The following is a 27,144-nucleotide window of genomic DNA, read 5'->3' as shown; positions in this document are numbered from 1 at the left end:
AAAACCGTATATTAATTAAATCTCTCATTTTCGCATAAAAATGAGTTACTTCTAGCCGCTTAACAGATTATCAATATAACTACAGAGTATCATTATTACTACTATAGCTGCGATGAAGCTTAAGAACCATTTGCATGTATCAATATCATTAATGTATTGCATGTATCAATATCATTAATGATATTGATACATGCAAAAAATATCTTCTTGGATTTCTCGGATGTATCAACATTGACCTACTTTTATTTTTTTTTATTTAATTTTGTTCCTTTACTCTTTTCTGTCCTCCCAGTCTCCATTCTTCAATTTCCTCTTTTCCATAGCTGCCCTCACTCTCTCCATCCATTTGCTTCTAGGTCTTCCTCTCTTTTTCCTTCTAGGTGGTATCCATTCTATTGCTTTTTTAGATAGTCTCTCTTCCCCTATTCTCATAACATGTCCATACCATTCTAATCTTTTTTGCTCTATTTTGTCAATGATGTTTATTTGAGCGTCCATTGCTTTTCTAGTGTCTTCATTCCTAACTCTTTCTAATTTAGATCTTCGGGCCGATTTTCTCCAAAAATCTATTTCGACAGCTAACAATTTCTTCCTTTGCCTTTCCTTTATGGTCCAAATCTCAGATCCATATAGTAGGATACTCTGAAATGTTGCATTATATATTAATCGTTTGTTTTTGGGGGAATATTATTGCTTCATAATATTGGATTCAACATTCTCAAGACCTTTTTCCCTCATTAATTCTCCTTGTAATCTCACCTTCAGATGAACCATCCATCTGCACAATAGCTCCTAGATATTTAAACTGCTTCACATTCTTTATCTGTGCTCCATTTACACTCAAAATGGCTCCTGTTGAATTCATATATTCCGTCTTAATCAAATTTATTGCCGAAACCCATTCTCTATATTGTTCCAACAGCTTTCTGCACATATAGTGCGCATCCTGCGCAATCAGTACCTGGTCATCTGCAAACAAAAGGATTGAAAGGTAGATGTTTTGAATCACACATAATCCCATTGGTTTGCGTCTTTGAGACCAAACTTCCACGGTCACTTCCAGGTACAACTTGAAAAACGTGGGGGGGGGGATAAATAGCACCCCTGTAACAAGCCTTTTAATGTTTTGAATTTCTTTGCTATTTCTGACATAATTTTAAAGCAGCAAGTGTTATTTTTGTATATTTTTCTAATTATGTCAATCAGTGGTTGTATTGATAATTTTCCCATGGCACCCCACAGATCATATATAATATTGATACATATATGATGACAAAATTTATTTTTGTATATTTCTTTATTTACTTTACTGGAAAGGATTTCCAGCTTACTGACTTCTACAAGATCGCAGAGTCGTGGAACTCGCAGACTAAAGTTCGTCAAGCTTCGCTTCACTCACGCAAGCCGTTGAACGGATGTTAAGAGCCGTTGGTGATGAGATCGAATTTCCTTGTCTGCTCCCATGCTCACCTGACCTTTGTTACTTGCATGGGAACTTCTGTAAATCTGGCGGTCTTTTTGTAAGCTCTCCCTTGTTCTTGGGTATTTGACCGGTTTATTAATCAGAACTGGCGGTTAACCGATTGCTGATCAGAACCGGTTTAACCATATGGTGAAGCGGACTCTTTTAGGCTCCACGTGCTCCTTCGAAATTGCTTCCGTAATTTGTTTAATATACATTGTATGTTATGTACTGCGGCTCGTGAACGTTAGTTCAACTCCACATGTTTGATATTCAATAAAGTTCGTTACAACGAACTTCTCGCAGGGGCGGGGGGGGGGTGCAAGAATCATTTCGTTGTACTGAAATTTCACTCTGATGAAGTGTTGTTGTTATAATTATTGTTATAATTAGCCTGAAATCTAATTATTATAATTAGGTATTATTATTATTAATATAATTATTGTTATTATAATTAGGTGCAAGGAAGCTTGAGGCTTTTGCTGCACCAGCAAAAAAAAAAAAAAAAAAAAAAATCGACTTTGGCTCCATGGAGCCGAAGGTGGATCCGTGAATAACGTCATGTGAAATTAAAAAATACAATTTAATCTTAATAAAATCAGTTTTATTTTATTCGGTATTTTCATTTACAATCAACAATAAAGGTTTGTGGTAACCTTTATTGTTGCATGTTTGCACTGTTCTTTTCGATGTTGATGGCTGGACATCTGTCTCTAATTGATCTTGCTCACGTTTACAACTCTCTCTCTCTTGCATTCCGCCGCCGACTTTGGTCTTCCTTTTTAACGTTAGATTTGTGATTTTGTCGAAATCTTTGAACACGTTTAGTTGATGTAACTTTTGGCATTGTCACAACTTAGCCAAATGAAACACAACCGCACTGCTCGACAAATGCGAAGTAACTGAACGAAGTAGTTACTTTAACGAGTTGTTCAACTCTCGAAAACTAAAAACCCGATTTGAAATCTAGTTACATATCCTTGTAGAACTCTCAAAGGGCAACAATTTTGTTGCTTACTGTTTTTGTCTAACATTTATAGTTTTCAAGGTATTGCGAAAGCAAATTTGAAAATGCTCGAATTTTTCAACTCTCTCAACTTTGCATCGCTATTATTCGGGAATCATAACAGCTACATCAAAACTATTTATAAATGTAAAAACTACGTTTCCTACTGAACAATTTTGTCACTTACTGTTTCTGTCTATCTATCATAGTTTAGAAGTTATTGAGAGTGAAAGTAACCAAGGCGCAACGGCAAATGACCAAAATGTGATTTTTTTAGAAAAAAATGATATCAAAATTTCTAATTTTTTCTTGCTATTGATTAACATGTTTATACTATTGTCTATTAGTTTCGGAGATATAACAGCGGTTAGACGTTTCACTTTTCTGACAGCCTGAGCGCCTTAGGGTACCCCCAGCATAGACGTTATTCTCGTCAAAAAAAAAAAAAAAAAAAAAGAGTTACTGTGAGAGAGTAGAAGGGAATCACGAAGAAAGAGAGAAGAATGATGATATCCAGCTCAGGACTCTGGGTGTGCCATGTCCATACTCACCAGATGTGAACCCCTGGGGTTATGAAAATTAATCAAATAGAATCATTATTATTAGTACAAAAAATTACTGCTTGTATTCAAAGTGTATTAAAATATTGGCATAAAAGTACTCATAAGGCCAAAAGAACCTATAAAGACAGATAGCCCGTGTTGGTTTACATCACTCTATACCCTAGAAATAAACTTATAATTAGCAATAAAATAAAAATATATTAAATCAAAATTATTAAACTGTGTTATGGAACCAGGGTATTACTAGTTATAGTAGAGAACCCGGCAACCATAACGAACTATAGAAAAATGTTTATATTTAGTGTATAGGGAAGGGATGCTGATCTGTCAATTGTAATTACCATGGAAAAATTGAGAAGGCCTGTAAGGTGAAGGAGATAACCTGAAATAAATTGATTAACATAAAAATAATAACGAAGATAACAACGTTACCTAAAGTAGTGGGTCCTAGGGCTTTAACTACTTCTTCAAAGGGTTGGCAGCCAAAATTGTGGCTCCTGCAGTTTTTGTGGATCCTAGGGCTTTAACTACTTTATGTAACATTGTTATTTTTGTTATTATTTTTATTTTTATGTTAATCAATTTATTTCAGGTTATCTCCTTCACCTTACAGGCCTTCTCAGTTTTTCCATGGTAATTACAATTGACAGGTCAGCATCCCTTCCCTATACACTGAATATAAACATTTGTCTATATATATATATATATATATATATATAATAAATAAATAAATAAATAAAATAGTGAAATACAGGTGGTTAAAATTAAAGTATCCCTATGTAGAGGGCTCTGGAGCAAGTTCTAAGGCTCGTACTGAAGAGAAATTTGGACAACAGGTGCAATAAAGAATGCATTCGCCATTTATTGGGAAAAAAAAATTAGTTACAAAATTTGTCACTGTATGGTGTGTAACTATCCTAGTTATTATTATGCAAATAACTTACCTTATTTGCATAATCATAAGTTATTGCCACATCGCCACTACTCAACTCTACTGTACTGTATAAAAGCAAAGCAGTCTCTTCAAAATCATACAGTAGATGTTTGCCTGCACTACAGCAGCAATGCCAACAACATTGCAGGAAAAGGCACTATTAGCAAAGCTGTACTATCAGAACAGCAACAGTGCAGCTGTTGCTGTACTATCAGAACAGCAACAGTGCAGCTGTGGCTGTCAGAGAATTCTGGCATCAGAAGCGCATAAGCCTTGGACCTATGACTGTTTGTACTGTCTGCAAAATGATTGTGAAATTTGAAGCGACAGGACATCTTGGTGTTCAACCAGGTAGAGGTCGAAAACGAGTGGACTCCTTGTGTTGAAGATGTGGCTATGGCTGTCGTGGATTTATCAAGTAAATCTCCATGTGGTAGTGCGTACCAGCTGTTTCTTGTGAAGTGGACATGCCATATTCCACTGTAAGGCTAGTAATGCATCGGGTGTTGCGGTACTGTCCTTACAAGATGCACATGCTTCAGCAGCTAAAGCATGGTGATGCAGATATTTGTTTCACATACGCACTTCAGTTTCTGGTGCGAATGACAGTGGATATCACTTGGAGTGATGAAGCCCACTTCTGCTTAAATGGACAAGTGAATATGCACAACTGTCACATTTGGGCAACAGAAAACCCTCAAGTTATCCAAGAGGTCCCATTGCATTCTCCAAAAGTGACAGTGTGGTGTGGATTTATTGCCACATTCATGATTTTGCCATATTTTTTTGAACAAGTAACACCGACTGGACCCCGCACCTGTTCCATCACTGGACAGCGATATTATGAAATGTTGGCAAATTTCGCAATGGCAGAGGTGCAGCAACATTGGTGCCTTCAGGATACCATATTCATGCAAGATGGTGCGCCACCCCACATCCACCGCTGTGTCCAAAGATTGCTAAGGCAACACTTTACAGATGAACGGGTCATCAGCCGTTGTTTCCAGACATCTTGGCCACCCTGATCACTGGACCTCACCCCATGCAACTTCTGGTTGTTGGGTTTTTTGAAGAACCCAGTGTATCGGGAAGAATGTCAAACTCTGGCAGATCTGAAGGACAGCATTAGCCGTCATGTGTTGGCTATTCCAGTTGACATGTTATTTTCTGTCGTAGAAAATGCTGTTCTTCGAATGGAAACTGTTGTTGACCAAAACGGAGGACATATTGAACAATTGTAACACTGTTCAAGTGATTTGTATGGCACATACAGTGACAAATTTTGTAACAAATTTTTTTTCCAATAAATGGCGAGTGCGTTCTTTATTGTACCTGTTGTCCAAATTTCTCTTCAGTATGAGCCTTAGAACTCGCTCCAGACCCCTCTATATAGGGATACTTTAATTTTAACAACCCTGTATGTGTACTACAAAAGTAAAAATATTTTGGTTTGAGTGTATTGTTCTGAAAGCATATTTTGTTTTGAGAGTATTGTTCTGAAAGTATGTTTTGTTTTAAGAAATAATCCACATTTCTAAATGCAGTAGAACTTTTGAATGTGGAATACACATTAGTTGCAAGAACAGAACCTTGGGTTAAAGTACTGCAGGTTTCAAGGTAATATTTCATTGTAAAAATTGTACGCATTTCTGTGTTCAGTTTCTGTCTTAGTGCTACTTCGTTCCCTGCAGTGATATCATTTTAATGACTCATTAAATTTCAGATTTCATAAGTAAGCTTTTTGTAATTTTCAAAGGCAATTGAAATATAATATAAATAAAATAAAGCAAACAAATTTTCCACTTCAATTTCTGATTTATCCCCTCCTATACCACTTGGGCACTAACCTATCTGCTGTCAGTTAGTGACAAAAACTGATGTAAATAAATAAATATGTTTGTTTATTTATTTATTGCACCAAGTGAATACATAATTGTCTAGAGGCAACATACCTGATATAGCTAAGGCCAGGCGGGTATATCATAAGGATACATAAATAATAACAAACAAGTCTTATTTACATCAAGAATTATATATAATAAAAATAATTATAATAATTAAAACACACGCACACAGCCCTACAGGCTAGAAGATAGGACTGCCCAAAAATTTCCTTGTGGTGTTGGTGGTCTATAGAGAATAAGAATATATGAACATTGAACTACTGAAAAAGTTTGAGCAATGGACAATGAAAGAACCTATCAGACTTGCAAGGAGATATCACAGAAACAAATACATTGAGTGCATTGAAATATGGCCAAATTGTCTGGGGTTAAATGAGAGATATAAGTAAAAACACAGGTCACTTGGAATGGAATTTACTGATTAAATGAACTAACTACTAAATGTTAAACTGGAACCATATTTTTAACTTTTATAATCAACTCCATAGCATTCTGCAATCAACTTAGATTAGAAATAGCACTGATGAGTTAGACTCAGACCTCTGTCGAGGAAATTCTATACTGAAAATATTACTATCCAGAGTTTTTATAAAGTAATGGCAAGGAGCAAAGTAAACTAAAATTCAACTACTGTATGTAACGGTATTGCTAATTCTTATTTTAAAATAACTTTTTGTTAATTCAGTAATAAAATACAGTAGGCCCTCGATTTAATGGACTTTGGATTTAATGACAAAATATTTCTGTCCTAAAGAAAAAATTTAGAACCTATTTATATCTGATAGCGTCGCACATCAGACAGATGTGCTGAAAATTCCTTCTAATGAAATAAAGGCTGCTTTACTGCTAGATTATGCTAATGCTGAGAAGTTAGTTAGCAGGGATGGGAGAATTAAATTGTTTTTCTGCCTCATAACTCTACTTCACTGATACAGCCAATGGATCAGGGGGTGTAATCATTGCATGTAAGAGGTTGTATAAGAAGAAGTTTTTGGAATAGGTGACAGTTGTTTTGGAAGAAACAGAAGATGCAGAATAAGGTACAAGAGTCACCAGGACACTGCAAAATTTGCATGCATACAACATCAGATCTGTTATCTTCAACTTAGCAGCTACGTGGAAAGATATGAAGATTGGGAGTTGAGGTGTATAATTTTCGGGACACTCTTTTGAGGGCTGGCAACAAAAATGCAACTGAGAATGATGTGGAACAGTGGCTCGAAAATGATGAAGGTGATCTGGGCTATCAAATTTTTTCTGAGGGAGAGATCGCAGAAAATGTTCTTCATGAAGAACAAGAGGATGATGATGATGACAAAGATGAAGAATCAGTGGCACCTCATCCTAAATTGTCTGTTATAAGACATATGGATGGCATCATACATTATATTGAATCATCATCAGACCCTGATGTCCTTCCTTATTATGAACATTTTAAAGAATTTTGATCTACAGTAATAAGGAAGCAGTACCAAGATGTAAGGCAACTGAAGATTTATGATTTCTTCAAGAACACTTTGTCAACTGGACCTGTTTCACTAGAACCCTCTACCAGCAAGGAATTAACACCTCTCTCCATATTAGTTGTTTCTGACTCTGAAAATTGTGATTCTTTCAATTAAGTTAATATTAATATTGAATATTATATATCTTTTTTTAACATTTTTTTTGTATGTTTTTCATTCAATGGAGTTTAAGAATTTTAAAGTAAGACTAAGGCGCATTTAGGGCTAGAGCCTCAAGCTTTTTTTCACAGAATTTTAAAGTATTATTTCCCTCTAAAATAGATTTAAATGAAAAAATTAATGTTCCCATCGAAAACAATTTTGTGCGAGCTTTAAGGGAAAAAAAAAGTGGTGGAAACACTCCATTAGTTACATTGTATTGTTTTTGACATGTTTAATTAAAATAAAATTTGGTTCCTGTTGTGTCAGCCGACCGGGCTAGCCGAGTGGGTAAAGTACCTGCCTGGCAACCCAAAGGTCGTGGGTTCGATTCCCGCCTCGGGCTTGGATCAAAGTACTGCAAAAACCTTGGGAGGTGCAATATGGCCACAGAAGCCGATGCGCCAACAACTACCAAATCAAAAAAAAAAAAAAAAAAAAAAAAAGGTTCCTGTTGTAAATTTATTTTTATATTTTTAACAGATGTTTTAGTATAAATTACTCAATGTACATTATAATAATATTTTATTCATACTTATGCATTATAATAACATTTTAATACATCCTGTACATTGTAAGTTCGTTATTAATATATGTTTTTAAAATACATTAGATTTAACGTACTTTCGGCAATAGCGGACATCCCTTCCCCCAATTAGTCCGTTAAATCGAGGGCCTACTATATTATTAAAATTTTACTTTATTGAAAAATCTTTGAGAATGTGTGCTGGTAAATGTAAGTTAGTACTATAGTTAATTTTACTATTTAGTAAATCTTATCTGGCATTACACAGGTTAGGTCAACTGGTTTATATATTTTGGTATTAAATTTAATATTAAGTGGAGTTCCATGAAAAATGTATTTTGATTTCTTGTTTATTTGTTAATTTATATTTCCATTATTACTTATTGCTTGTAGACAGTTTTGAGATTACCGCACATTATGTGTAATGTTCTTGATGTTGTCGTCTCCATCAATAAAAATAAGTGTATATACATAACATTCATTACCTCTTTTCTCATATATGTGCATCTTCTTTTGTCATTGAAATATAATTTCTAGACAAGAACTATGGTATAGTGTTTTAAAATTGAGGAAGATACACTTACAGGTACACTTTAAGGTGAATCTCAGATAATCGATGGATTTTTACTTTTACTTTTTTCTCCTTGTGAGTGGTGGAGGGGGCTTATATTTTATTTTGGAACAGACTGCCAGAGGAACAAATTTGACTACTTTGGTTTGTGTTAAATGCAGTAAGAAATTCTCTTCGTTTTCAATATTTTGTGGAATTGGGGGGAGGGTGAAGCAGATGTTTAATATTTATTTACGACAAGGGTTTGTGTTAAAAAATAAGACCTGACCACCCACATTTTTCTGGTAATTGCTTATTCTTTGTTTTATAATAATTTTATAATTATTAAGGATCAGTATACAATAAATCAAATTACTTTCAGTTCTGGCCCAAAGAAGTCCAACGATCTCTTTTATCTCTAAAGAAACTGTAGTCAACATTGGTGATACTGTTTCTCTTCATTGTACTGTGTTATATGGTGAGGAATATTCAGTAAGTATCAAAATTTTAAGCTTTAATTATTTTTATTTATTTTTTTTATGAAAACCCCTAGAACAAGAGGTATTAACCCCAGAGGCTCACATCTGGTGAGTATGGGCTTTGCACACCCAGAGTCCTGAGCTAGACATCATCATTTTTCTCTTTCTTGGTGATTCTCTTTTACTTCTGACACTTGTCTCTCTCTCTCTCTCTCTCTCTCTCTCTCTCTCTCTCTCTCTCTCTCTCTCTCTCTCTCTCTCTCTCTCTCTCTCTCTCACAGGGTAACTCAGAAATTCTTTTTTGGCTGCTGCAGCAAAAGCGTCGGGCTTTCTTGCACCATATGACTACTAATAATAATAATTATAACCTATAGTACTTAGTACCATGTTTAGGTTGAGAAGATGAAAGAAGATACTTGTTGACATTAGACTTGAATTTCTGTTGTAATTTTCAAAAAATACGCATGAATGAAGGTTGTTCCAGAAAACGGAAGTTGAATGAAAACATGAGGAAGAAGAAAAGTTGGTTCTGTGAGTTTGAAGTTGGACAATAAAAGGATGCTGACTTGTTTGGAAGAGAGAGAGAGAGAGAGCTGAACCTTGAGGAACACCAGCATTGGTGAAGTTAGAAAGCAGAGAGCCATCTACCATCATCCACAGTGAGCAGTCAGAGAGAAAACTGGATACCTAATTTAAAAAAAAAAAAAAATTGACAAACCATAAGATGAAGCTTATTTTGATGAACTTTATATCCAACATGATCAAAAGTCTTTGATATATCAAGAAAACTGCTTGAGTTTCACCAAGCTTTTTCATTGATTTTGGCCACAGCTTGGTAACATAAGCCAGTATACCACCACTGGATTGACACTGATGGAATACATACTTGCGATCATTGATCAGGTAGAAAGTTTCTAGATAGTTTAGGAGTTGGTGGTTAATAGATTTTGCCATTACTTTGGAAAGAGTAGAAGTAAGTGCAATGATGATAATTGGATGGGAGGGATTTGTCACCTTTTTTAGGTGATGATATCCAACAAACCGGTTGGATGTGAACCAATTTCCAAGCAGAAGGAAAAACAACTCTAGAATAAGAAAGTGAAAAAAGGTGACTTAGAACAGGAGTAAGTTCAGGAGTACAGGTTTTAAGCACACGTCGAAATACCATCAGGACTTTGTGTTTTCTTCGCATCTAGACTGTTCAAAATTCTTTTGATATCCTTTTGATGAAAGACCATAGCAGGTATTGAATGGAGTGTACTGGGAATGGTAGAAGGTGGTTTTTCAAGTTCATCAATAGAAAAGTTAGGAGAAAAGTAGGATCCTAGAAGGTCAGCTTTATCTTTGACTGAAGTGGTAATAGAACCCTCCAATTTTGATAGAGGTGGGTATAGAGATGGGCAAAAGTTGAAGCCAACAGCTTTGGCAAGAGACCAGAATGCTCAACTACCATTTGGACAAGAATCAAGTTTTTTGCTCTTAGCCCATTCGAAATCAAGTTTGGACTGATTAATAACTGCTTTACAATTGTTGCGAGCTTTGGTGTAGGCAGAAAATGAACCTGGAGATTTGGATATAAGCCAATTGTGATATGTAACATCCTTATCTTGGATAGCCTTAGCACATTTATTGGAAAACCAAGGTTTAGATAAAGGACGAAATTTTAAGGTGGAGTGTGGAATAAGTTATTTCACCCTCACACAAAAATAATTTCCCTGTTATTATGTGAGCAAATATTGACATCGGAATATTCAAAACAGTAATCTGACCAAATCATCCATTTATCATTTTTGTAATGCCAAATAACATGAGGCTGAGATTGGCCACAAGAAAATGGCTCCATTGGAGAAGAGGCCATCACCCAGTTGTGATCTGAGGTGCCTAGAGGACCACTTACTTTAACCATGTACTTAGGAACTCTGTTTGTGAGAAAAAAATCAGGCATGTTGGCTGTGTGGTTAGCTATTGCCTGGTATTTTGGTAGGTAAATGAACAACATGTGTGAGGTTGTTAGTAAATTGCAGAAGCTTCAGCTTTTCAACCAGCTGGGGCTGTGTGACTATAAAATGGAAGCCAGCTGGAGTTGTGAACATTAAACTCGCCAAGGAAATTATCTCACTGTTAGGAAAGTTGGACTGGAGAAAGTCAAGTTTCAAAGAGAGGAAGTCAAGAGTTCCAAGTGATTAGTGGAGTTTGGGAGAATGATAGAGGCAACAAGTGAATTTGACAGAATGTGGCAGAGAGATTTTAAGCCAGAGAAGGTTGAAAAGAGGAGATTCCAAATTACTAAGTCTCTCACAGGGAATATCAGAGCAGCAAAATGCAGTAGTACCGTACCACCTTTGAAGTGAAAGGAATCATACAGTGAATAATTAGGACAATTGAGATGAGCAGTGGTTGAATAAACCAATAATTGGGTTTATGCCAGAAAAAAGTAGGTGGGATTTGGCAGATTCTATGCGGAAATGGATATTATTGAGATTGGAATTGAGACCATGTATATTTGTGAAATGAATGAGGAATTGTTTGGGATGTTTAGATCTTTTCACCGATAAGTTTTTCTAATAGTTTGACTATTCACGATGTTCAGTAGTAAGAAAAGGTGGAGAGGACATGTTTTATGAAGTAATGAAATTTTTGGATATGGTGCACACGTGGCAAGAATATACCCAGCTCCCTGACATCACGTGGCCTCTAAAAATACACACTACTCATACTCCCTCCTCATTAGCTGGCATAGTAGAGGCAGCGAGATTATATACTAGCTTATTGGAAGCCTCCTAGAAGTTACCAATAGGTTTAGTCCAGTGGATTATGTAGTGGCTGGCCTGCCAATGCTGTTTTAGAGCTGTACTCTCAAAATATAAGGAAAATTGGATTCCACCATAATATCCATCATAACCTCAAAAGACACGAATCATACTGCATAATGGAAGAGATGGTAGGGTTGTTGGAGCTTTTCTATAGAGATTAAACATGGGTTCCACCACCTCAAGCCTCCAGTAAGCAAAGTGGTGGTATTGCCTGGTAATGCAGAGGGGCAGCGTTCCTCCCTGTAGTGTGGGTGCCACACTTTGACCCCTGCAATACGACACCTAGTATATTGGAATATACTAGGTGTCGTATTTTGTGACTTGCATGTGGGGGTTATACTTACGGTTACTCACAGTTCCACCATCATGTAGGTGCAAGCAGAGGATTTGGCTGCCACAGAATGACTGGACTTTGCTGAAATTCTGTTCACTTAACTCAAGTGACACCTGAATATCAGTTCTTTCAGCATTTTAGACTCTAAGGTAGCAAGCCAAGCTGGACATACCTGAGAGAATGTCTATGACAGCCTCAAGGAACTCAATATAAGCCAAAATGTATAAATATTATTACTATGGTTTGCCAGGTCTCCCATTTTTGACAGTATTTGAGTTTACTGTCCTGTAAACAAAGTAAGAAAATAACAGACATAAATTCCAGGTATTTTCTAATTAATTAAGTTTTATTATCATTTTATAAACTTGTTAATTTAATTTTAATTACATTCAGTTTTCATTGTTGTCAATTTTTTGAGTTTTAATAAATTTTGCAACCATTGTTACTGTTTAGCTAGAATTGTATTTTTTAATATTTATTATTTTTGTATTGCCTGAATAATAAAGTTTCAACTGTTCAACTTCAATGAAATTTCAATTTCAGTGGACAAATGAATATAACATTTTTATGCATTGAATCTGTACAAAGTAACGTTTTTTTTTTTCTCTTTAATATACTTCTCAGTTGTTTTGGTGTGAAAGATATTTCTTTAAAAAGAAAGGAAAAAAGGATAAAAGCTGCGCAGTAAAATTAAATTACAAGTTGTAGATTATTTTCAATATATATTTTTTTTTCAGTTTGATACCATTATTATATTTTATATTAATATTTCTTACTAATGTATCCCTCTTTCAATGGGGATTTTTTTTTTTTTTTTTTGTACCAAACTTTTCTGTTGTGTATTTGATATTTTAATGGAAACTATAAAAATACTGGACACACATGAAGGGAAAAAACCTTTTGGGTTTTTGATATTTTACCATTGTGAATTATCAACAGTTCTGATGCTGTTTATCTCTATATATTAATCATTAAGATATACAATATATTTAACATTTTAATAATTAAAATAATAAAAATATTTTGAAGTAATCTTAACTTTTTGGGTCACACTTCAAATTCCTTCCTGTCTACAAATTGAGAAACACTGCCATAATGACAATGTTTTGTAAAAATTGGTGACAGCATATCTGAGTGATAACAAAAATGCACAACACTTAGTAGTGTAGTTACATTGTATATTACTTGGTGTTTCTTTTATATCTGTAACCCATTGCATGATGATGTTTTCTTTGTTGATATTATGGACACGATAAAAAAAAATTGTGCGCTTTGCCATGTTAGGAAAGGAATTTATTCTAAATGTTTATTGATAATAAGTAATAAATGTGCAGTATGGTTTGTTAATATTCAAACTAAACTAAACTTTCTTTCCTAAAATACTGCACATTGTTGATCTTGGCCATAAAGTTCACCTTTCCCATATCTTTTGGCAGTTTCATTAAATGTGTTAAGGACATACTTATGTGATAGTAATATGCAACATTTATTTTGTGTTTCTTTCTCTCTGTCTGGCTCAAGTGGCTATTCTAACATAATGTAGCATGGAGTCAACCGGGTGTTGAGAAGTAACAGAACTTCTTCAGTTCGTAGAGTGATGTGAGAAGAGGATTGTGCTGATGAACATGCCTTCCATATTCATCTTATTGTGCTCAATGGGATTCAGTTTTTTGGCAAGTGGGCTGGCCAGAGTAGATGCTTGAAGTCTTTCTCTCTTCCTCCAATCATTCTTTCACACATTTAATACAGTGGGTGGTTGTATTATCTTGTAAGTATCCTTGTCCATATGCCCGATTTGCAATTTTGTGTATTGTATACCTCCTATGCAAAATTTGAAGCAAACTTTACCTTCTCCGGAAGCCTGTATTGTTGGTACACTACAGGATGGTACAGCGCCTTTTGTGGTTTCCTCCTTTATTCCATTAGTGCTGAAAAGCATAAATCTGGACTCATCTGGCCACACGATTCCCTTTCAGCTGTCCTGTTCTTCCTTTGTTTCATTCCTGTCACCAAATCAGCTATATTTTCTGAATGTTATCCAAGATTAGTGGATTATATGAAGGTCTCTCACTTCTGAATTTCATCCTTTGTAAGGTTCTTTATATGGTGCAAGTACTGATGCTTTGTGATATTTATATGTTAAATGCAGAGGTCAGTTGTTTGTTACTCTGCAATGATTACATTGACAATCCAGTTCAGAAATTGAGCACCTTTCATTTTTGGCTAGCGTTATGTCTGTTCATGAATGTTTTCCATGTTAAAGACTTGAATGACACTGATGTTTGAATGCTCAACGTGTGCAGTTATCCTCTCTGCTGTTATTGCCAACAGCCATACCTCTTTGGAAGTCTGTGAGATTCTGTCTGATTGTTGGCCAAGTAATTTAGATATTAGTCAGGTCACATGCCATTTTACCTCTTTAGTTTTACATATTTTTGCATAGATTGTTGCACATATAGCTCAAATCTCCATGGTGCAAATAAATTGTCCATGCAGTGTTCATTTTTAATTGCAACAGTGCAATAGAGTGCCAATGATTACAGACCCCCTTTTTGGATCAAAAAGTATTATATGAGCAGATGCAGATGCTTGTGTATGTTATACACCTTTCAGTATATCTTTTTGAAAAAAAAAAAAAAACAATTTTAAATAAAGGAGATTGTTATATCTTTTATTAAAAAGAATTAATGAGTTCAGTTGTGCTGAAAAAAGTTATGAGTGGGGGTATGTTTGTGTACTGTGTACACTGGTTGTGATTTTTTTTTTCTGACTGTACTTCTTGAATTTAACACAAATAATAATGCAGATAAAAATTCAGAGAGAAATAGTGAAGGAATACAAAAATTCCATGATCATCAATTTAGATGTATAACATACACAAGCAAGTTTTCTTAAATATTTTAATTTTTTTTTTTGTTTCCAAATTTCACCAGTGGTTAGATTCATTTGACTTAATTCACTTAAAAGACTAAAATTAATTATCCTTGGCTTTTAAACATTCTTTAAGTCATCTAAAAAGTTGTAAGACACTTCCTTGTAATCACATGGAAAAGCTAAGGTATGTGTATTTAGCAGCATCTTCAGAAGATGCAAAGAATGCTTGAGAATTTAGTGTAAGAAACTAAGTGTTGAGTATAAATAGACATTTTATACATTAATTTGAAAAGTTGCTATTTATATTCCCATATAACAATGCAGCAAGAGGAATGTTAACTTTATTGTTATGGCTCATAAAGCATGCCATGCAAAATTTTACTAGAAAATCTTTTGAGAGAAAGTCAGGGCCCTTCAGTAGATTGCATGATTACAATATTTTGAAGGATTCCTTCATTACCATCCCACTAAAGTGGGATGGTAATGAAGTTTCCACTCAAGTGACACTTGAGTGGAATTCGGAAAATAGTTAACTCTGTGTTGGATGTAGTTAATCACTTGATAATATGTGGTACCATCCAAATAAGTAATGTCAATGTGCCATGATGATACTGGGGTGCATTTTCACTAATTTTGTCAAATTACAACTGAGGTGGTATGGCAGTCTCTTTCCGCTTTATGAGTGACAGCTACATAGCATTCCAAGAACTGTGAGCGTGGACTTTGTTATTTTGGTTTTTACATTGTTCTTTATCCTTGAAAGTTTTTTCTTAATAAAAGACTATTTACAATCTGTTATTTTTATCGGAACACTTTTTTCACATTTTAACCTCTAAATTTCTCTCAAAGATGTATTCATCATTGTAGTGAGTATTTCTGGAACAAGTTGTCATCTTTAGGCATAATTTATTCAGCTAAAACAGGCTCCTGGTTGAGATATCTGTCTCTCTGGTCATTGTTTGAAGTGGATTTTATTGAAATTCTGTTGTATTTCTTCCTTATAATGGTTATTACGCATAAATGAATTGATGACCGATGTCCAGTAACTTTAACATTTAAAATATACTTCCAGTTGTTATAATGAGTTTATGTAGAATGTTGGCAGTGTTACATTTGTGTTGGTTGTCCTATTCCATGTTTTATGTTAAATGTACAAAGCTCACCTGGTTGGCTGTTCATATTTATGACATAACTAGGTATAGCATGTTATTATAATGAAGAATCAGAATTACCACTTTTTTTGTTCAATCTGTCTAGGTAGTTTGGATAAAAACTGATACAGATAATCCATCTGCTGTTTACTTCATTTCAACTGGTACCAGTGCACTGGTGCAAGATAAGCGTTATAAGATCTCTCATGATGAAGACACAGGAAAGTATATCTTACAGGTATAGTATTACTGTATGTTAATAAATTTTCTTTTTGTAAATGGGATATGTCTAAAAATTTTTGGATATAATAATATTAGAATTTCAAATATTTTTGTGGTTCAAGTTGACTTTTAAATTTAGCTCTTAATGTTTATAAAAATATTGATAAACAGGAGATATGTTTTTCTTGCACAATAGTCAGTATGCCAAAATATTTAGTAAATTCCTTTGAGTAATGCAAACACAGAATAAACAGAGTTGCTCAAAGTTTAGCAACTCCCAATTCACTAGATGTGATGTCATGTGACTATTTTGACTGAAAAAAAAACTGATGGGATGTCAGTTTGATGATATAGAAACAATAAAGAATAATATGATGGCCCAGGTTTTCGATTTCAAAATTGGCTTTCCAAAAGTACTTCCAAGAGTGGGAAAAATCATTGGGCTAAGTTCATCATCTTAGAAAAACACTATTTGTAATGAGATTAAGTCACTGACCTTTAAATATGTTTATTCTACCTCTCGATACTTATTGAACAGGCCTCATGAAAGTAGATACTACTGACTATCTGTTTTGTAAAGAAGCATGGTATTTACACTTTGTTGGCACCAATGGCACAAAATGCATTTACTTTGGGATGCCATCTCATAACATGTTTGGTTTATGTATGCAAATTTTTGCTTTTTCAATTTGAATATTTGTCAGCCTTCAAGAAATATATTCTGAACGTTGCTTCATCATTAAAACATTTTAGACTGGCCACCATCATCATTTTCAGTAAGTAAGTCCATTATCCAACAAGAGCTGTATACAGGTCTGGAAGCCTCATTTTAAGGATGTAGAGCTGCTGGAATGAGTACAGAGAAGGGCAACAAGATTAGTGAATGGAACAAAGGGATTAGTGAATGGAACAAACTTAAGCCTTTTCTTCTTACGAAGAAAGGCTTAAGTTTTGCAGATTACAGTGTCTGAAGACTAGGCACCTGCAAGGTGATCTGATTGAGGTGTATAAAAGCCTTGAATGGTTTGAGCATGCTCAATGCTGATGGGATTCTTCCTCTTGCTCAGAATAATCACCTGAGAGCATAAATTCAAATTGAGGAAAGACAGTTGTAGGATAGATGTGCAGAAGTTTGCCTTTAGCCAGCAGGTAGTTGATTGGTGGAACAGACTTCCATCTTTTGTTGTGGAAGTTGATAGTCTAAATAAATTTAAGGCTGAGCTGGACAGGTATTTGGAACGAATGGAGAGTTGAAATGGCAGGGTTTTTTTTGGCTGATGCTGCATAAGCTTGCTTTCTTGCATCGTATGCCTCTACTAATGCTAATACTAAAAGAAAATTGACAGTGTGGCACTCTGTCTTTCTCTATAATGTATTTTAGCTTGTAAGGATGAGGGATGAGATGTTTTCTCAGTACTCTTCATACAGTTGTTCAAAGAGGGGAGACATTTGGTTTACAGGTGGCGGAACATGTGGATTTTTTTGGACTAGGAACAAATGAAATGCAATGCTGCTTTGTTGCTGTAAGTATCCAATGTCATAATTACTTTGGAAATTAAAATACTTGTTATATTATCTATCATTCACACAGAAAACACAGTGATCTGCATTATAGTGTTCAAATCGGAGAAGTATGATCATCGAAAAATCAGATAACAAGAATGGAGTAATTATTGTTGCATTTTATGTGGCATATGGTTACTTTCATAAACTTGGAAGTTATAAATTATATATATAGTATATGACTATGAAACTTGCCAAAGCAGTGTATAGACTGAATACCTTCTATTCAGACTTTCACATTCTTGTTGTTGTTGTTTGGTTTTTAGGAGCATTAGCAACTAATGCCATATTGCTCCGGGGATATGCGGTAGTCATTCCCTGACCTTTCCGCATCCTCCGTATTTGGTTTCATATTCTTTGAAGTGGTGTTAAATTCATAGTAAAATCACTGTTTGTATCAAACCCAAAATTCAGCTGAAAATTTTCCAAATATAGAGTTAAATTTTCTTGTTACAGAGAAGTTTAATTATCATGCAAAGTTTCACATCTCACTCAACTTTGGAAAACAGGACATTATGGCAAGTTTCTTCCAGTGGTTGTAGATATTATATGCAATTTTTGATGAAAAACTATGAAAGTAGCCTTGTTATTTTATGACTGCCTTGAATTGTGCACTAGATCTGTGATTTGTAATACAGATGAATGCATAGTTCTGTGTGCAGTACAGAGAGGTGACAAGTAGGGCCTATGGTATATTATTTATGAAACAATTGCATGTAGAGATAAGGAGGTTATAATTTCACTGTATAAGTCAATCTCCCAATTTTGAGTTTTTAGAATGAGATTGCACTTGGAATACCATGAACAAGTATGGTAGCCACACCAAAAAAAAAAAAAAAAAAGAAGACACTGAACTTCTTGAAAAGGTTCAAAGACAGGTAACACACCCGGTGGAATTGGCTAAAGGGCACCCATATGAGGAGAGACTTTGAATGTGTATGTTATCAAGTTTGGTAACTAGGTACCTTCGAGAGGATATTATTGGGTCTGTTAGATTCTGATGGGTGAGATAGTAGACAACAATAAAAGTTTCATGGTATTAAGTGACATTGAAACCAGGGGGCATAAATTCAGACTATGAAAAAAAAAAAAAGTTCTGCTTATGTGACCACTAGGTCAGAGTTGTTTGTAATTAATCATTTTGACAATGGCTACATTTTCAAGATGATTAATGTTCAAGCCCAAATGACTGATAAATACAGTTGTTAACTGTATTTATCAGTCATTTGGGCTTCAATCAAAGTTTACTCAAATGTGTGTTGTGCACTGTTGTACTTGACCACTTGGCAATGTGGAACCTAAAGTGGAAGAATTATAGACTGCATTGTAGGAAGTTTTCCTTTATCTAGCAAGTTTGAGTTTTTAGCCTTTTAGTTTGAGTTGTTAATCATTCTGATAAGTTTCTTTCATGTTTAGTTGAGGCTAACAGCTTGGGGAAGTTCAGAGACCTTTGGGAAAAGTGAGAAATATATATTTTTTATTTTATTTATTGTTTTTGACTAACGTAGCAGTAGCAGAAGCTTTTGGCCTCCTTACACAGTATGGCTGATGCTAATGGAATGACCCATGTTGCTGCCTGGGTTATTACATAGAAAAAGATTTAAGCTTTAAAATGTCATATGTAACATTTTTAAATATATAAAAATATATAGGAAGGCACTAAACTTGAAGTTAGACTTACTGAAAAACTCTGAAATTTAAATATTAAATGCTATCTGCTGTGAGTGGCATGGTTGGTAACTTTTAGAAAGTTTTAAATTTTTGACATAGCATGATATGGTAGGATGGATATTCATGAAGCCAGTAGCTTTGGAACTCAAAGGGAGTTGTTTTTAGAAGAGAAGGGGGAAAAAAAGCATTTTTAATGTCATAACAAGGAGTAGTTTTTGACTCTAGAAAATCAGATATCTCATACTTTTATTGTGATTATATTTTATAAAAAAATGTGATTTTCAAAGATCTACCTTTCCCTTTTATTTTTATTTGTGAATTAATTATTCTGTTTACAAATTCCTTTTTTGACAACATTTTTATTTATTTACATTTAAAATCTTATATTTGTTTTCTTAGTTTTCATAATTTCATAATTTGAAAATTATAAAAATTCATAATCCCTTATGAATTTTTCATAGATATCTAAAATTCAGGAAATTGATGCTGGTCGCTATCAGTGCCAAGTTATTACAGGACCAGCCAGCAAATTAAGTGCAGATGTGGATGTTCATGTGAGACGTAAGTATAATTATTATTATTTTTTTTTTATTTTGAAATTTTAATAGTTATATGAGTTATTATTAGTACACTGTAACCTCAGTATATAATGTCTTATTATAGTGCAGTTTCATATATGAGGTATAGCAATAAAGTTCCCACACTGGTGCAATTAAAAGAACACAAAGTGAAGAAGTTTAAAAATGATTTTATTTTTATTCAAGGTAAGCACGTATTACACCATTCTAAAAGCTTCCGAAAAGAGTTGGCTAAGGGATTCAAAGAGCTGATATTCAGTTCAGTGGTTATGTTTTACTTTATGTTTTCAACATCCTGAAATTTCTTTCCTTTGAGGGAAGTTTTAACCTTGGGAAAAAGGAGGAAGTCTACTGGTGCTAGATCGGGAAAGTAGGGTGGATATTGATCTGTACAATGCCATGTTTCATTATAAATGTCTTCAGAGCAAGTGCAGAAGGGGGTGGGGAACATTGTCATGTAATAAGAACCAGCTGCCTTTCTCTCAGAATTGCAACCTCACCTGTGAAATGTATTTCAATAGTCTTTGAAGCACCTTAGAATGGCTTGATTCTTTCCCATCTGGGTACAGATTTCTTGTGAATCACACCTGTTTGTTGAAAAACATGATCGGCATTGCTTTGACCTTGGACTTCTATAAATGAAACATTTTGAGCTTTAGTGACTATTTTGAAGTCCTTTGCGTACGCTGGTGCTTCATTTCTGGGTCATACTGAAACACCCAACACTCATCTCCAGTGACAGTACTGTTGAGGATATTAGGATTATCTTGACAAGTCTGGATGAAGTTTTTGCATAATGACACCTTCATTGCTTCTGCTCATCTGTGAGGCTGTGTGGCACAAATTTTGTATAGACTTTCCTTTTCCCTAACTCTTCATGAGAATTTGTCGAATGAATTGTCTGTAAAATTCACACTGTTGAATGAATCATCTGTACAAAATTCACACTGTTGAGTGAATCATCTGTACAAAAGTCATACTGGTATGACTTAACCTTTCATCACCATAAACAGTTTTTAACATTTCATACATTTCTGTTCCAATTTTCCCAGTTAAAAGCAAAGTTTGATATTTGTTCATTGCTCCATTCCAAAATGGTGATACAGAATGTTAATGCTACTAATAAAACTGGTTGTTACTTGTAAACTGTCAGCTTACTGGACGGTCTCTGTGCCACCGTCTGTTAGAGGAAGTTTTGAACTAAAACATACCACTTGGCCTAGTGCACAGAGATGGACAGACCATCTCAGTAGTACAAAATGTCCATTTCTTGGGTTGCATTTTATATAGAAAATTTACCGTCACAGAGAAAACATTTGTGGTTCACCTATTTTAAAAAATTGAACGTCCTAAAGGTCTTATCTGTAATAATATGGGAGGCAGACCAGTGCACTCTTCTACAATTATACCAGGCTTTTATCTGGCATGTATTATGGAGCATGTTTATGCCTTTGTAAAATCTAGTGTGCTCTTAGGAGATGGTGATGTAGGTATGTTCTTTTTCAATGCTCATTTTCATATATTGCCTATTTCAAGCCAATGCAGAAGCTTCTGAATTCCCACCACAACTCAGAATGAGAAACCTACTACTCAGTTGTGCAACCAAGTAAAATTGCTACCAGCCATCCATTATAGGAATCATTTTTTATGCCAAGTTAGGAGAACATATATCACATAAACCTAAATCTCAAGTAACCTGGAGGCACATTCTTGAAAGAATTATTGCAAAGTAGGACTATCAAAATTCATGCAACCTATATTTGATCTGCCCTTTCATTCCTGGGATAAAATAATCTCTCCCTGATATAAACCTCAGACAGCTGCATGTTGTGTATGTAGCTCAATTCCCTGAATTTACTTCACTATACAGATGGATTAAAGACTGAAAGTAGAGTAGGAGTAACCATATGCTTTTTCAGGTACCACACTTAGTAAAAGTGTGTATAGTTTCCCTAGTTCTTATGTGATTTTATTCAAACGATCCATTTCCACAACAATAGACTGAAGTTTGTTCCAGCAATCAACTACCCACTGGCTAAAGGCAAATTTCCACACATCTCTCTCCTGCTGTTGTTGTTGTTGTTGTTATTTGGTTTTTAGGAGCATTAGCAACTAAGGCCATTTTGCTCCGGGGATATGCAGTGGTCATTCTCTGACCTTTCTGCATCCTCCATATTTGGTGGTCACGGGCATCTCTCCTGCAACTATCCTTCCTCAATTTGAATTTATGTTCCTTTGTACTTGTAGTCTGAGTAAGAGGAAGAATGCCATCAGCATTGAGTTTGCTCAATCCATTCAAAATCTTAAACACCTCAATTAGATCACTTCCAGATGCCTGGTATCAGATACCAATCTGATAGGTTACTATGATCCTAAAATCTCAAGTAACCTGGAAGCACATTCTTGAAAGAATTATTGCAAAGTAGGAATATCAAAATTCATGCAACCTATATTTGATTTGCATTTTCACTCCTGGGATAAAATAATCTCTACCTGATATAAACCTCGGACAGCTGCATGCTGTGTTTCTTTGTACATGTAGTCTGAGGAAGAATGCCATCAGTTGAGCTTGCTCAATCCATTCAAAGTCTTCAACACCTCAATTAGGTCACTTCCAGATGCCTGGTATCAGATACCAATCTGATAGGTTACTATGATCCTAAATCTCAAGTAACCTGGAGGCACATTCTTGAAAGAATTATTGCAAAGTAGGAATATCAAAATTCATGCAACCTATATTTGATTTGCACTTTCACTCCTGGGATAAAATAATCTCTACCTGATATAAACCTCGGACAGCTGCATGCTGTGTTTCTTTGTACATGTAGTCTGAGGAAGAATGCCATCAGTTGAGCTTGCTCAATCCATTCAAAGTCTTCAACACCTTAATTAGATCACTTCCAGATGTCTGGTATTAGATACCAATCTGATAGGTTACTATAATGCAGTGGCCAAGGAACTGGATGCAAAAAATTATTTTGACATCCATATATTTGGATTTCAGGAAGGCTTTTGATACTGTTGCACATAAAAGACTGCTTTACAAACTGGAGCAAAGGCATCAAATTACTGCTATGGATAAAGGGGTGGTTAAGTGGAAGAAGACAAAGAGTGGTTATCAATGGGCACTGCTCTTAGTGGACTAATGTTATTAGTAGAGTTCCCCAGGGTTCAGTTCTGGGTCCATTGTTGTTTTCAGTATTTATCAATGATATTGATGAAGGTATATCAGGCATAACGTCTAAGTTTGCAGATAATACAAAGGTTGGCAAGGTGGTTAACGACAGATGTCAGGCTGAGCTACTGCAACAAGATCTAGGAAAATTGGGTCAATGGGCTGAGAAATGGCAGTTAAATTTTAACATTGACAAATGCAAGGTACTGCAAATGAGTAGCAGTAACCCCAGAGTAATTTATCAACTGTATGGTATTACACTCAGGGTAGTAGAGAATGAAAAAGACTTTGGGGGTAATTGTGCAGTCAGACATTAGCATTAGTAGAGGCATTTGATGCAAGAAAGCAAGCTTATGCAGCATCAGCCAAAAAAAAAAAAAAAAACCCACTTCCACTTCACCCCTCTGTTCATTCAAAATACCTGTCCAGCTGAGCCTTAAATTTATTTAGGCTATCAACCTCCACTACAAGGGATGGAAGTCTGTTCCACCAACCAACCACCCCTGGCTAAAGGCAAATTTCCGCACGTCTATCCTACATCTGTCTTTCCTCAATTTGAATTTATGCCCTCTCAGGTGATTATTCTGAGCTAGAGGAAGAATCCCATCAGCATTGAGCATGCTCAAACCATTCAAGGCTTTATACACCTCTATCAGATCACCTCGCTGGTGCCTAGTCTCCAGACACTGTAATTTGCAAAACTTAAGCCTTTCTTCGTAAGAGCACCCCTTTGTTCCATTCACTAATCTTGTTGCCCTTCTCTGTACTCGTTCCAGCAGCTCTACATCCTTCTTGAAATGAGGCCTCCAGACCTCATTTCAAGAAGTACTCTAGGTGTGGCCTGACCATTGCCTTATACAAGGGAATAATCACCTCCTTATCCCTGCTGGAAAAATTCCTGTATATCATTGACAATACTCCATGAGCTACTCTTGCAGCCCGTCTGCACTGCTCAGAGAACTTCATATCTGCCTGCACAACCACCCCCAAGTCCCTTTCATTCTCTACCACTGTCAGTGTAGTACCACAGAGTTGATACGTTGCTCTGGGGTTGCTGTTTCCCATGTGTAGTACTTTACATTTGTCAATGTTGAACTTCATTTGCCACCTCTCAGCCCATCTGCTCAACCTTTCCAGATCCTGTTGCAGCAGCATAGTGTCAGTAGTGTCCTTGACAACCCTGCCAACCTTTGTATCGTCCGCAAACTTGGACATTAAGCTTGATATACCATCATCAATATCATTTATAAATACAGAAAACAATAATGGACCCAACACTGAGTCCTGAGGGACTCCACTAATAACATTAGTCCACGATGAGCAGTGTCCATTGATTACCACTCTTTGTCTTCTCCCCCTCAACCACCCCTTTATCCATAGCAGCAATTTGCCTCCAATGTCACACTGCTCCAATTTGTGTAGCAGTCTTCCATGTGCAACAGTATCAAAAGTCTTTCTAAGATCCAAGTATATAATATCAAAGCTATTCCCTGCATCCAGTTCTTTTGTGACTGCATCATAGTATCCAATCAAATTGGTCAGGCAAGACTTCCCCTTAACAAAACCATGCTGTGTCCGAGCTATAACTGAAGTCTTGTCTAAATGATCCTGCAGTGCTTCTTTAACCAGTGCCTCCATTAATTTTCCTGGAACAGAAGTTAAGCTCACAGGTCTATAATTACTTGTGTCAGCCTTTGATCCTCCTTTGTGAATTGGGGTCACATTTGCACATTTCCAGTCTATGGGTACCTCCCCTGCGTCCAAGGAAGCTCTCATAATTATGGCTAAGGGTTTCCTTATTTCCTTTGCTGCCTCCTTTAATACAAAGGGTACTAGGAAAGTTTTGCAATACAGCTTTGTTTATTTAATTTTTTCAAAGTAATTTCCTCTACATTCAATACACCTCTCCATCCTCCGAAACCAATCTTTAAACCAGTTCTGCCAAGTTTCACTAGGGAGTAAAGCACACTCGTTATCACAAACCCGTAGAAGGTCCTCATCACTGGAAAACCGCCTCCCTTTTAGCTTCATTTTCACATGCGGGAACAGTGCAAAGTCGCAGGGAGCAAGGTCTGGACTGTAGGGAGGGTGCTCGAGAAGTTTCAGTCCTGTCATGGTCAAATATTCGGTGCAGGCTTTGGCGTGGTGAGCTGGAGCATTTTCGTGATGGAGGTACCAGGTGTCCATTCTTGAATTTGGCCGCAGGTTCTTAATAGATCCAATGACTTTAGGCAGGCATTGTTCAGTATACCACTTAGCTTCTTCTTTACAGATCGGGATTTTCTGACAATTACGGGTGTGTCGTCATCATCAAAGACCCAAACTTTGTTTTGAGCCTTGGTCGGCAGATCGTAATAGTACAGCCAAGTCTCGTCACCTGTCACGATATTGTTCACATACCGAGATTGTCCCTTATCAAACTTTTTTAACATCTCCCGGCACCAAGTCACACGTCATGTCATCTGCTCTTCAGTCAGTTGATGCGGCACCCAGAGAGAACAAAGTTTCTTCACGTGCAAATGATCTTGCAGAATCAAACGAATTGCTGGTGCATTTAGGCCCAAAGTATCCTCTATCTGTTGGTAGATCACTCGCCTGTTTTCGTCAAGCATTTTCCTCACAGCAGTAACGTTTTCCTCCATAACTGACGTTCGTGGCCTTCCCAGCCTCTCAGAATCCTCCAGAGTGAAATTTCCCCTTTGGAATTCTCTATACCACCTGAATATCGTTGTACGATGTGGACAATCATCATCTAGTGCAAGAGTCATTTCTTCTAAGCACTGGTCTATGGTTAAACCACGCACGAAATTATACCGCAAAACTGTCCTTATCTCATTTCGTGACCACGATGCCATCGCAAGCACTTTACACTCTCACTACTAATGAATAACTGAGCCCATCGACTTGGTGCGGCGGCTACTATGCACGTATGAACATGTCTCAACATGCAGCAACAAGCAGCTTCCTGTGATTCATTGTTGCATCATATTGCAAAACTTTCCTAGTACCCTTTGTATAACTGGATAGATCCCATCCACCCCGGGTGCCTTTCTTGTGTTTATCTTCAACAGTTTCTCCTCCACTTTACTCCCAGTTATTTCAAGATTCTGTAGCTTACTGCTAGAGTTGAATACACCTCTGGCATTCCCCTCGCTGAATAACTCCTCATGTGTGAATGTCGATGCAAAATATTCATTTAGTTTGTTAGCTACCTGAGCAGGATCATCAACAGTTGACCCATCAATATCAAGTGGACCAATCTGATTCATCCCCTTCCTTCTAGAGTTTACATAAGTAAAGAACTTTTTGCTGTTTTTCTTTGCATCCCTTGCCAAGGATTTCTCGTAATCTGCCTTCGCCTGCCTAACCTCCTTTGTAACTTGGTTGCATATCAACTTGTATCTATCATAGGCTTCTGTGTCATGTGTTAATTTGTAAGTATCCCATGCATTTTTCTTCTCTGCCATATGCCTCATTAGTTCATCTGACATCCATTTTGGCCTAAACCTTGAACAATATTTCTTAGTTGGTTACATGAAATTCTCTGAACAGTGCAGACATGCTGCCAGGACAGCTCATGGGATATTTATCAATATACAGAAACTTTATATCAATATAAAGATATACAGAAACTTTGCTAGCAGGGATAAGGAGGTAATTATACTTTTTTATAAG

The 27,144-nt window shown here is 35.9% G+C and overlaps 1 protein-coding gene across 1 annotated transcript in view; it reads left to right on the top strand.

Annotated features, from left to right (window-relative positions):
* Positions 1-27,144, top strand: part of Lac (septate junction protein lachesin) — a 94,360-nt gene that overhangs the window by 55,035 nt on the left and 12,181 nt on the right. The window contains exons 2-4 of the mRNA XM_090384414.1: positions 8,992-9,101; positions 16,367-16,498; positions 20,178-20,277. Of these exons, the coding sequence (XP_090240540.1) occupies positions 8,992-9,101; positions 16,367-16,498; positions 20,178-20,277 (342 nt within the window). The remainder of the gene's footprint in view (positions 1-8,991; positions 9,102-16,366; positions 16,499-20,177; positions 20,278-27,144) is intronic.

This window comes from Mastigoproctus giganteus, chromosome 11 (genome assembly GCF_048544385.1).
Source record: "Mastigoproctus giganteus isolate SK-2022 chromosome 11, ASM4854438v1, whole genome shotgun sequence".
Lineage (NCBI taxonomy): Eukaryota > Metazoa > Arthropoda > Arachnida > Uropygi > Thelyphonidae > Mastigoproctus > Mastigoproctus giganteus.
This window is presented reverse-complemented; position numbering and strand designations above follow the sequence as displayed.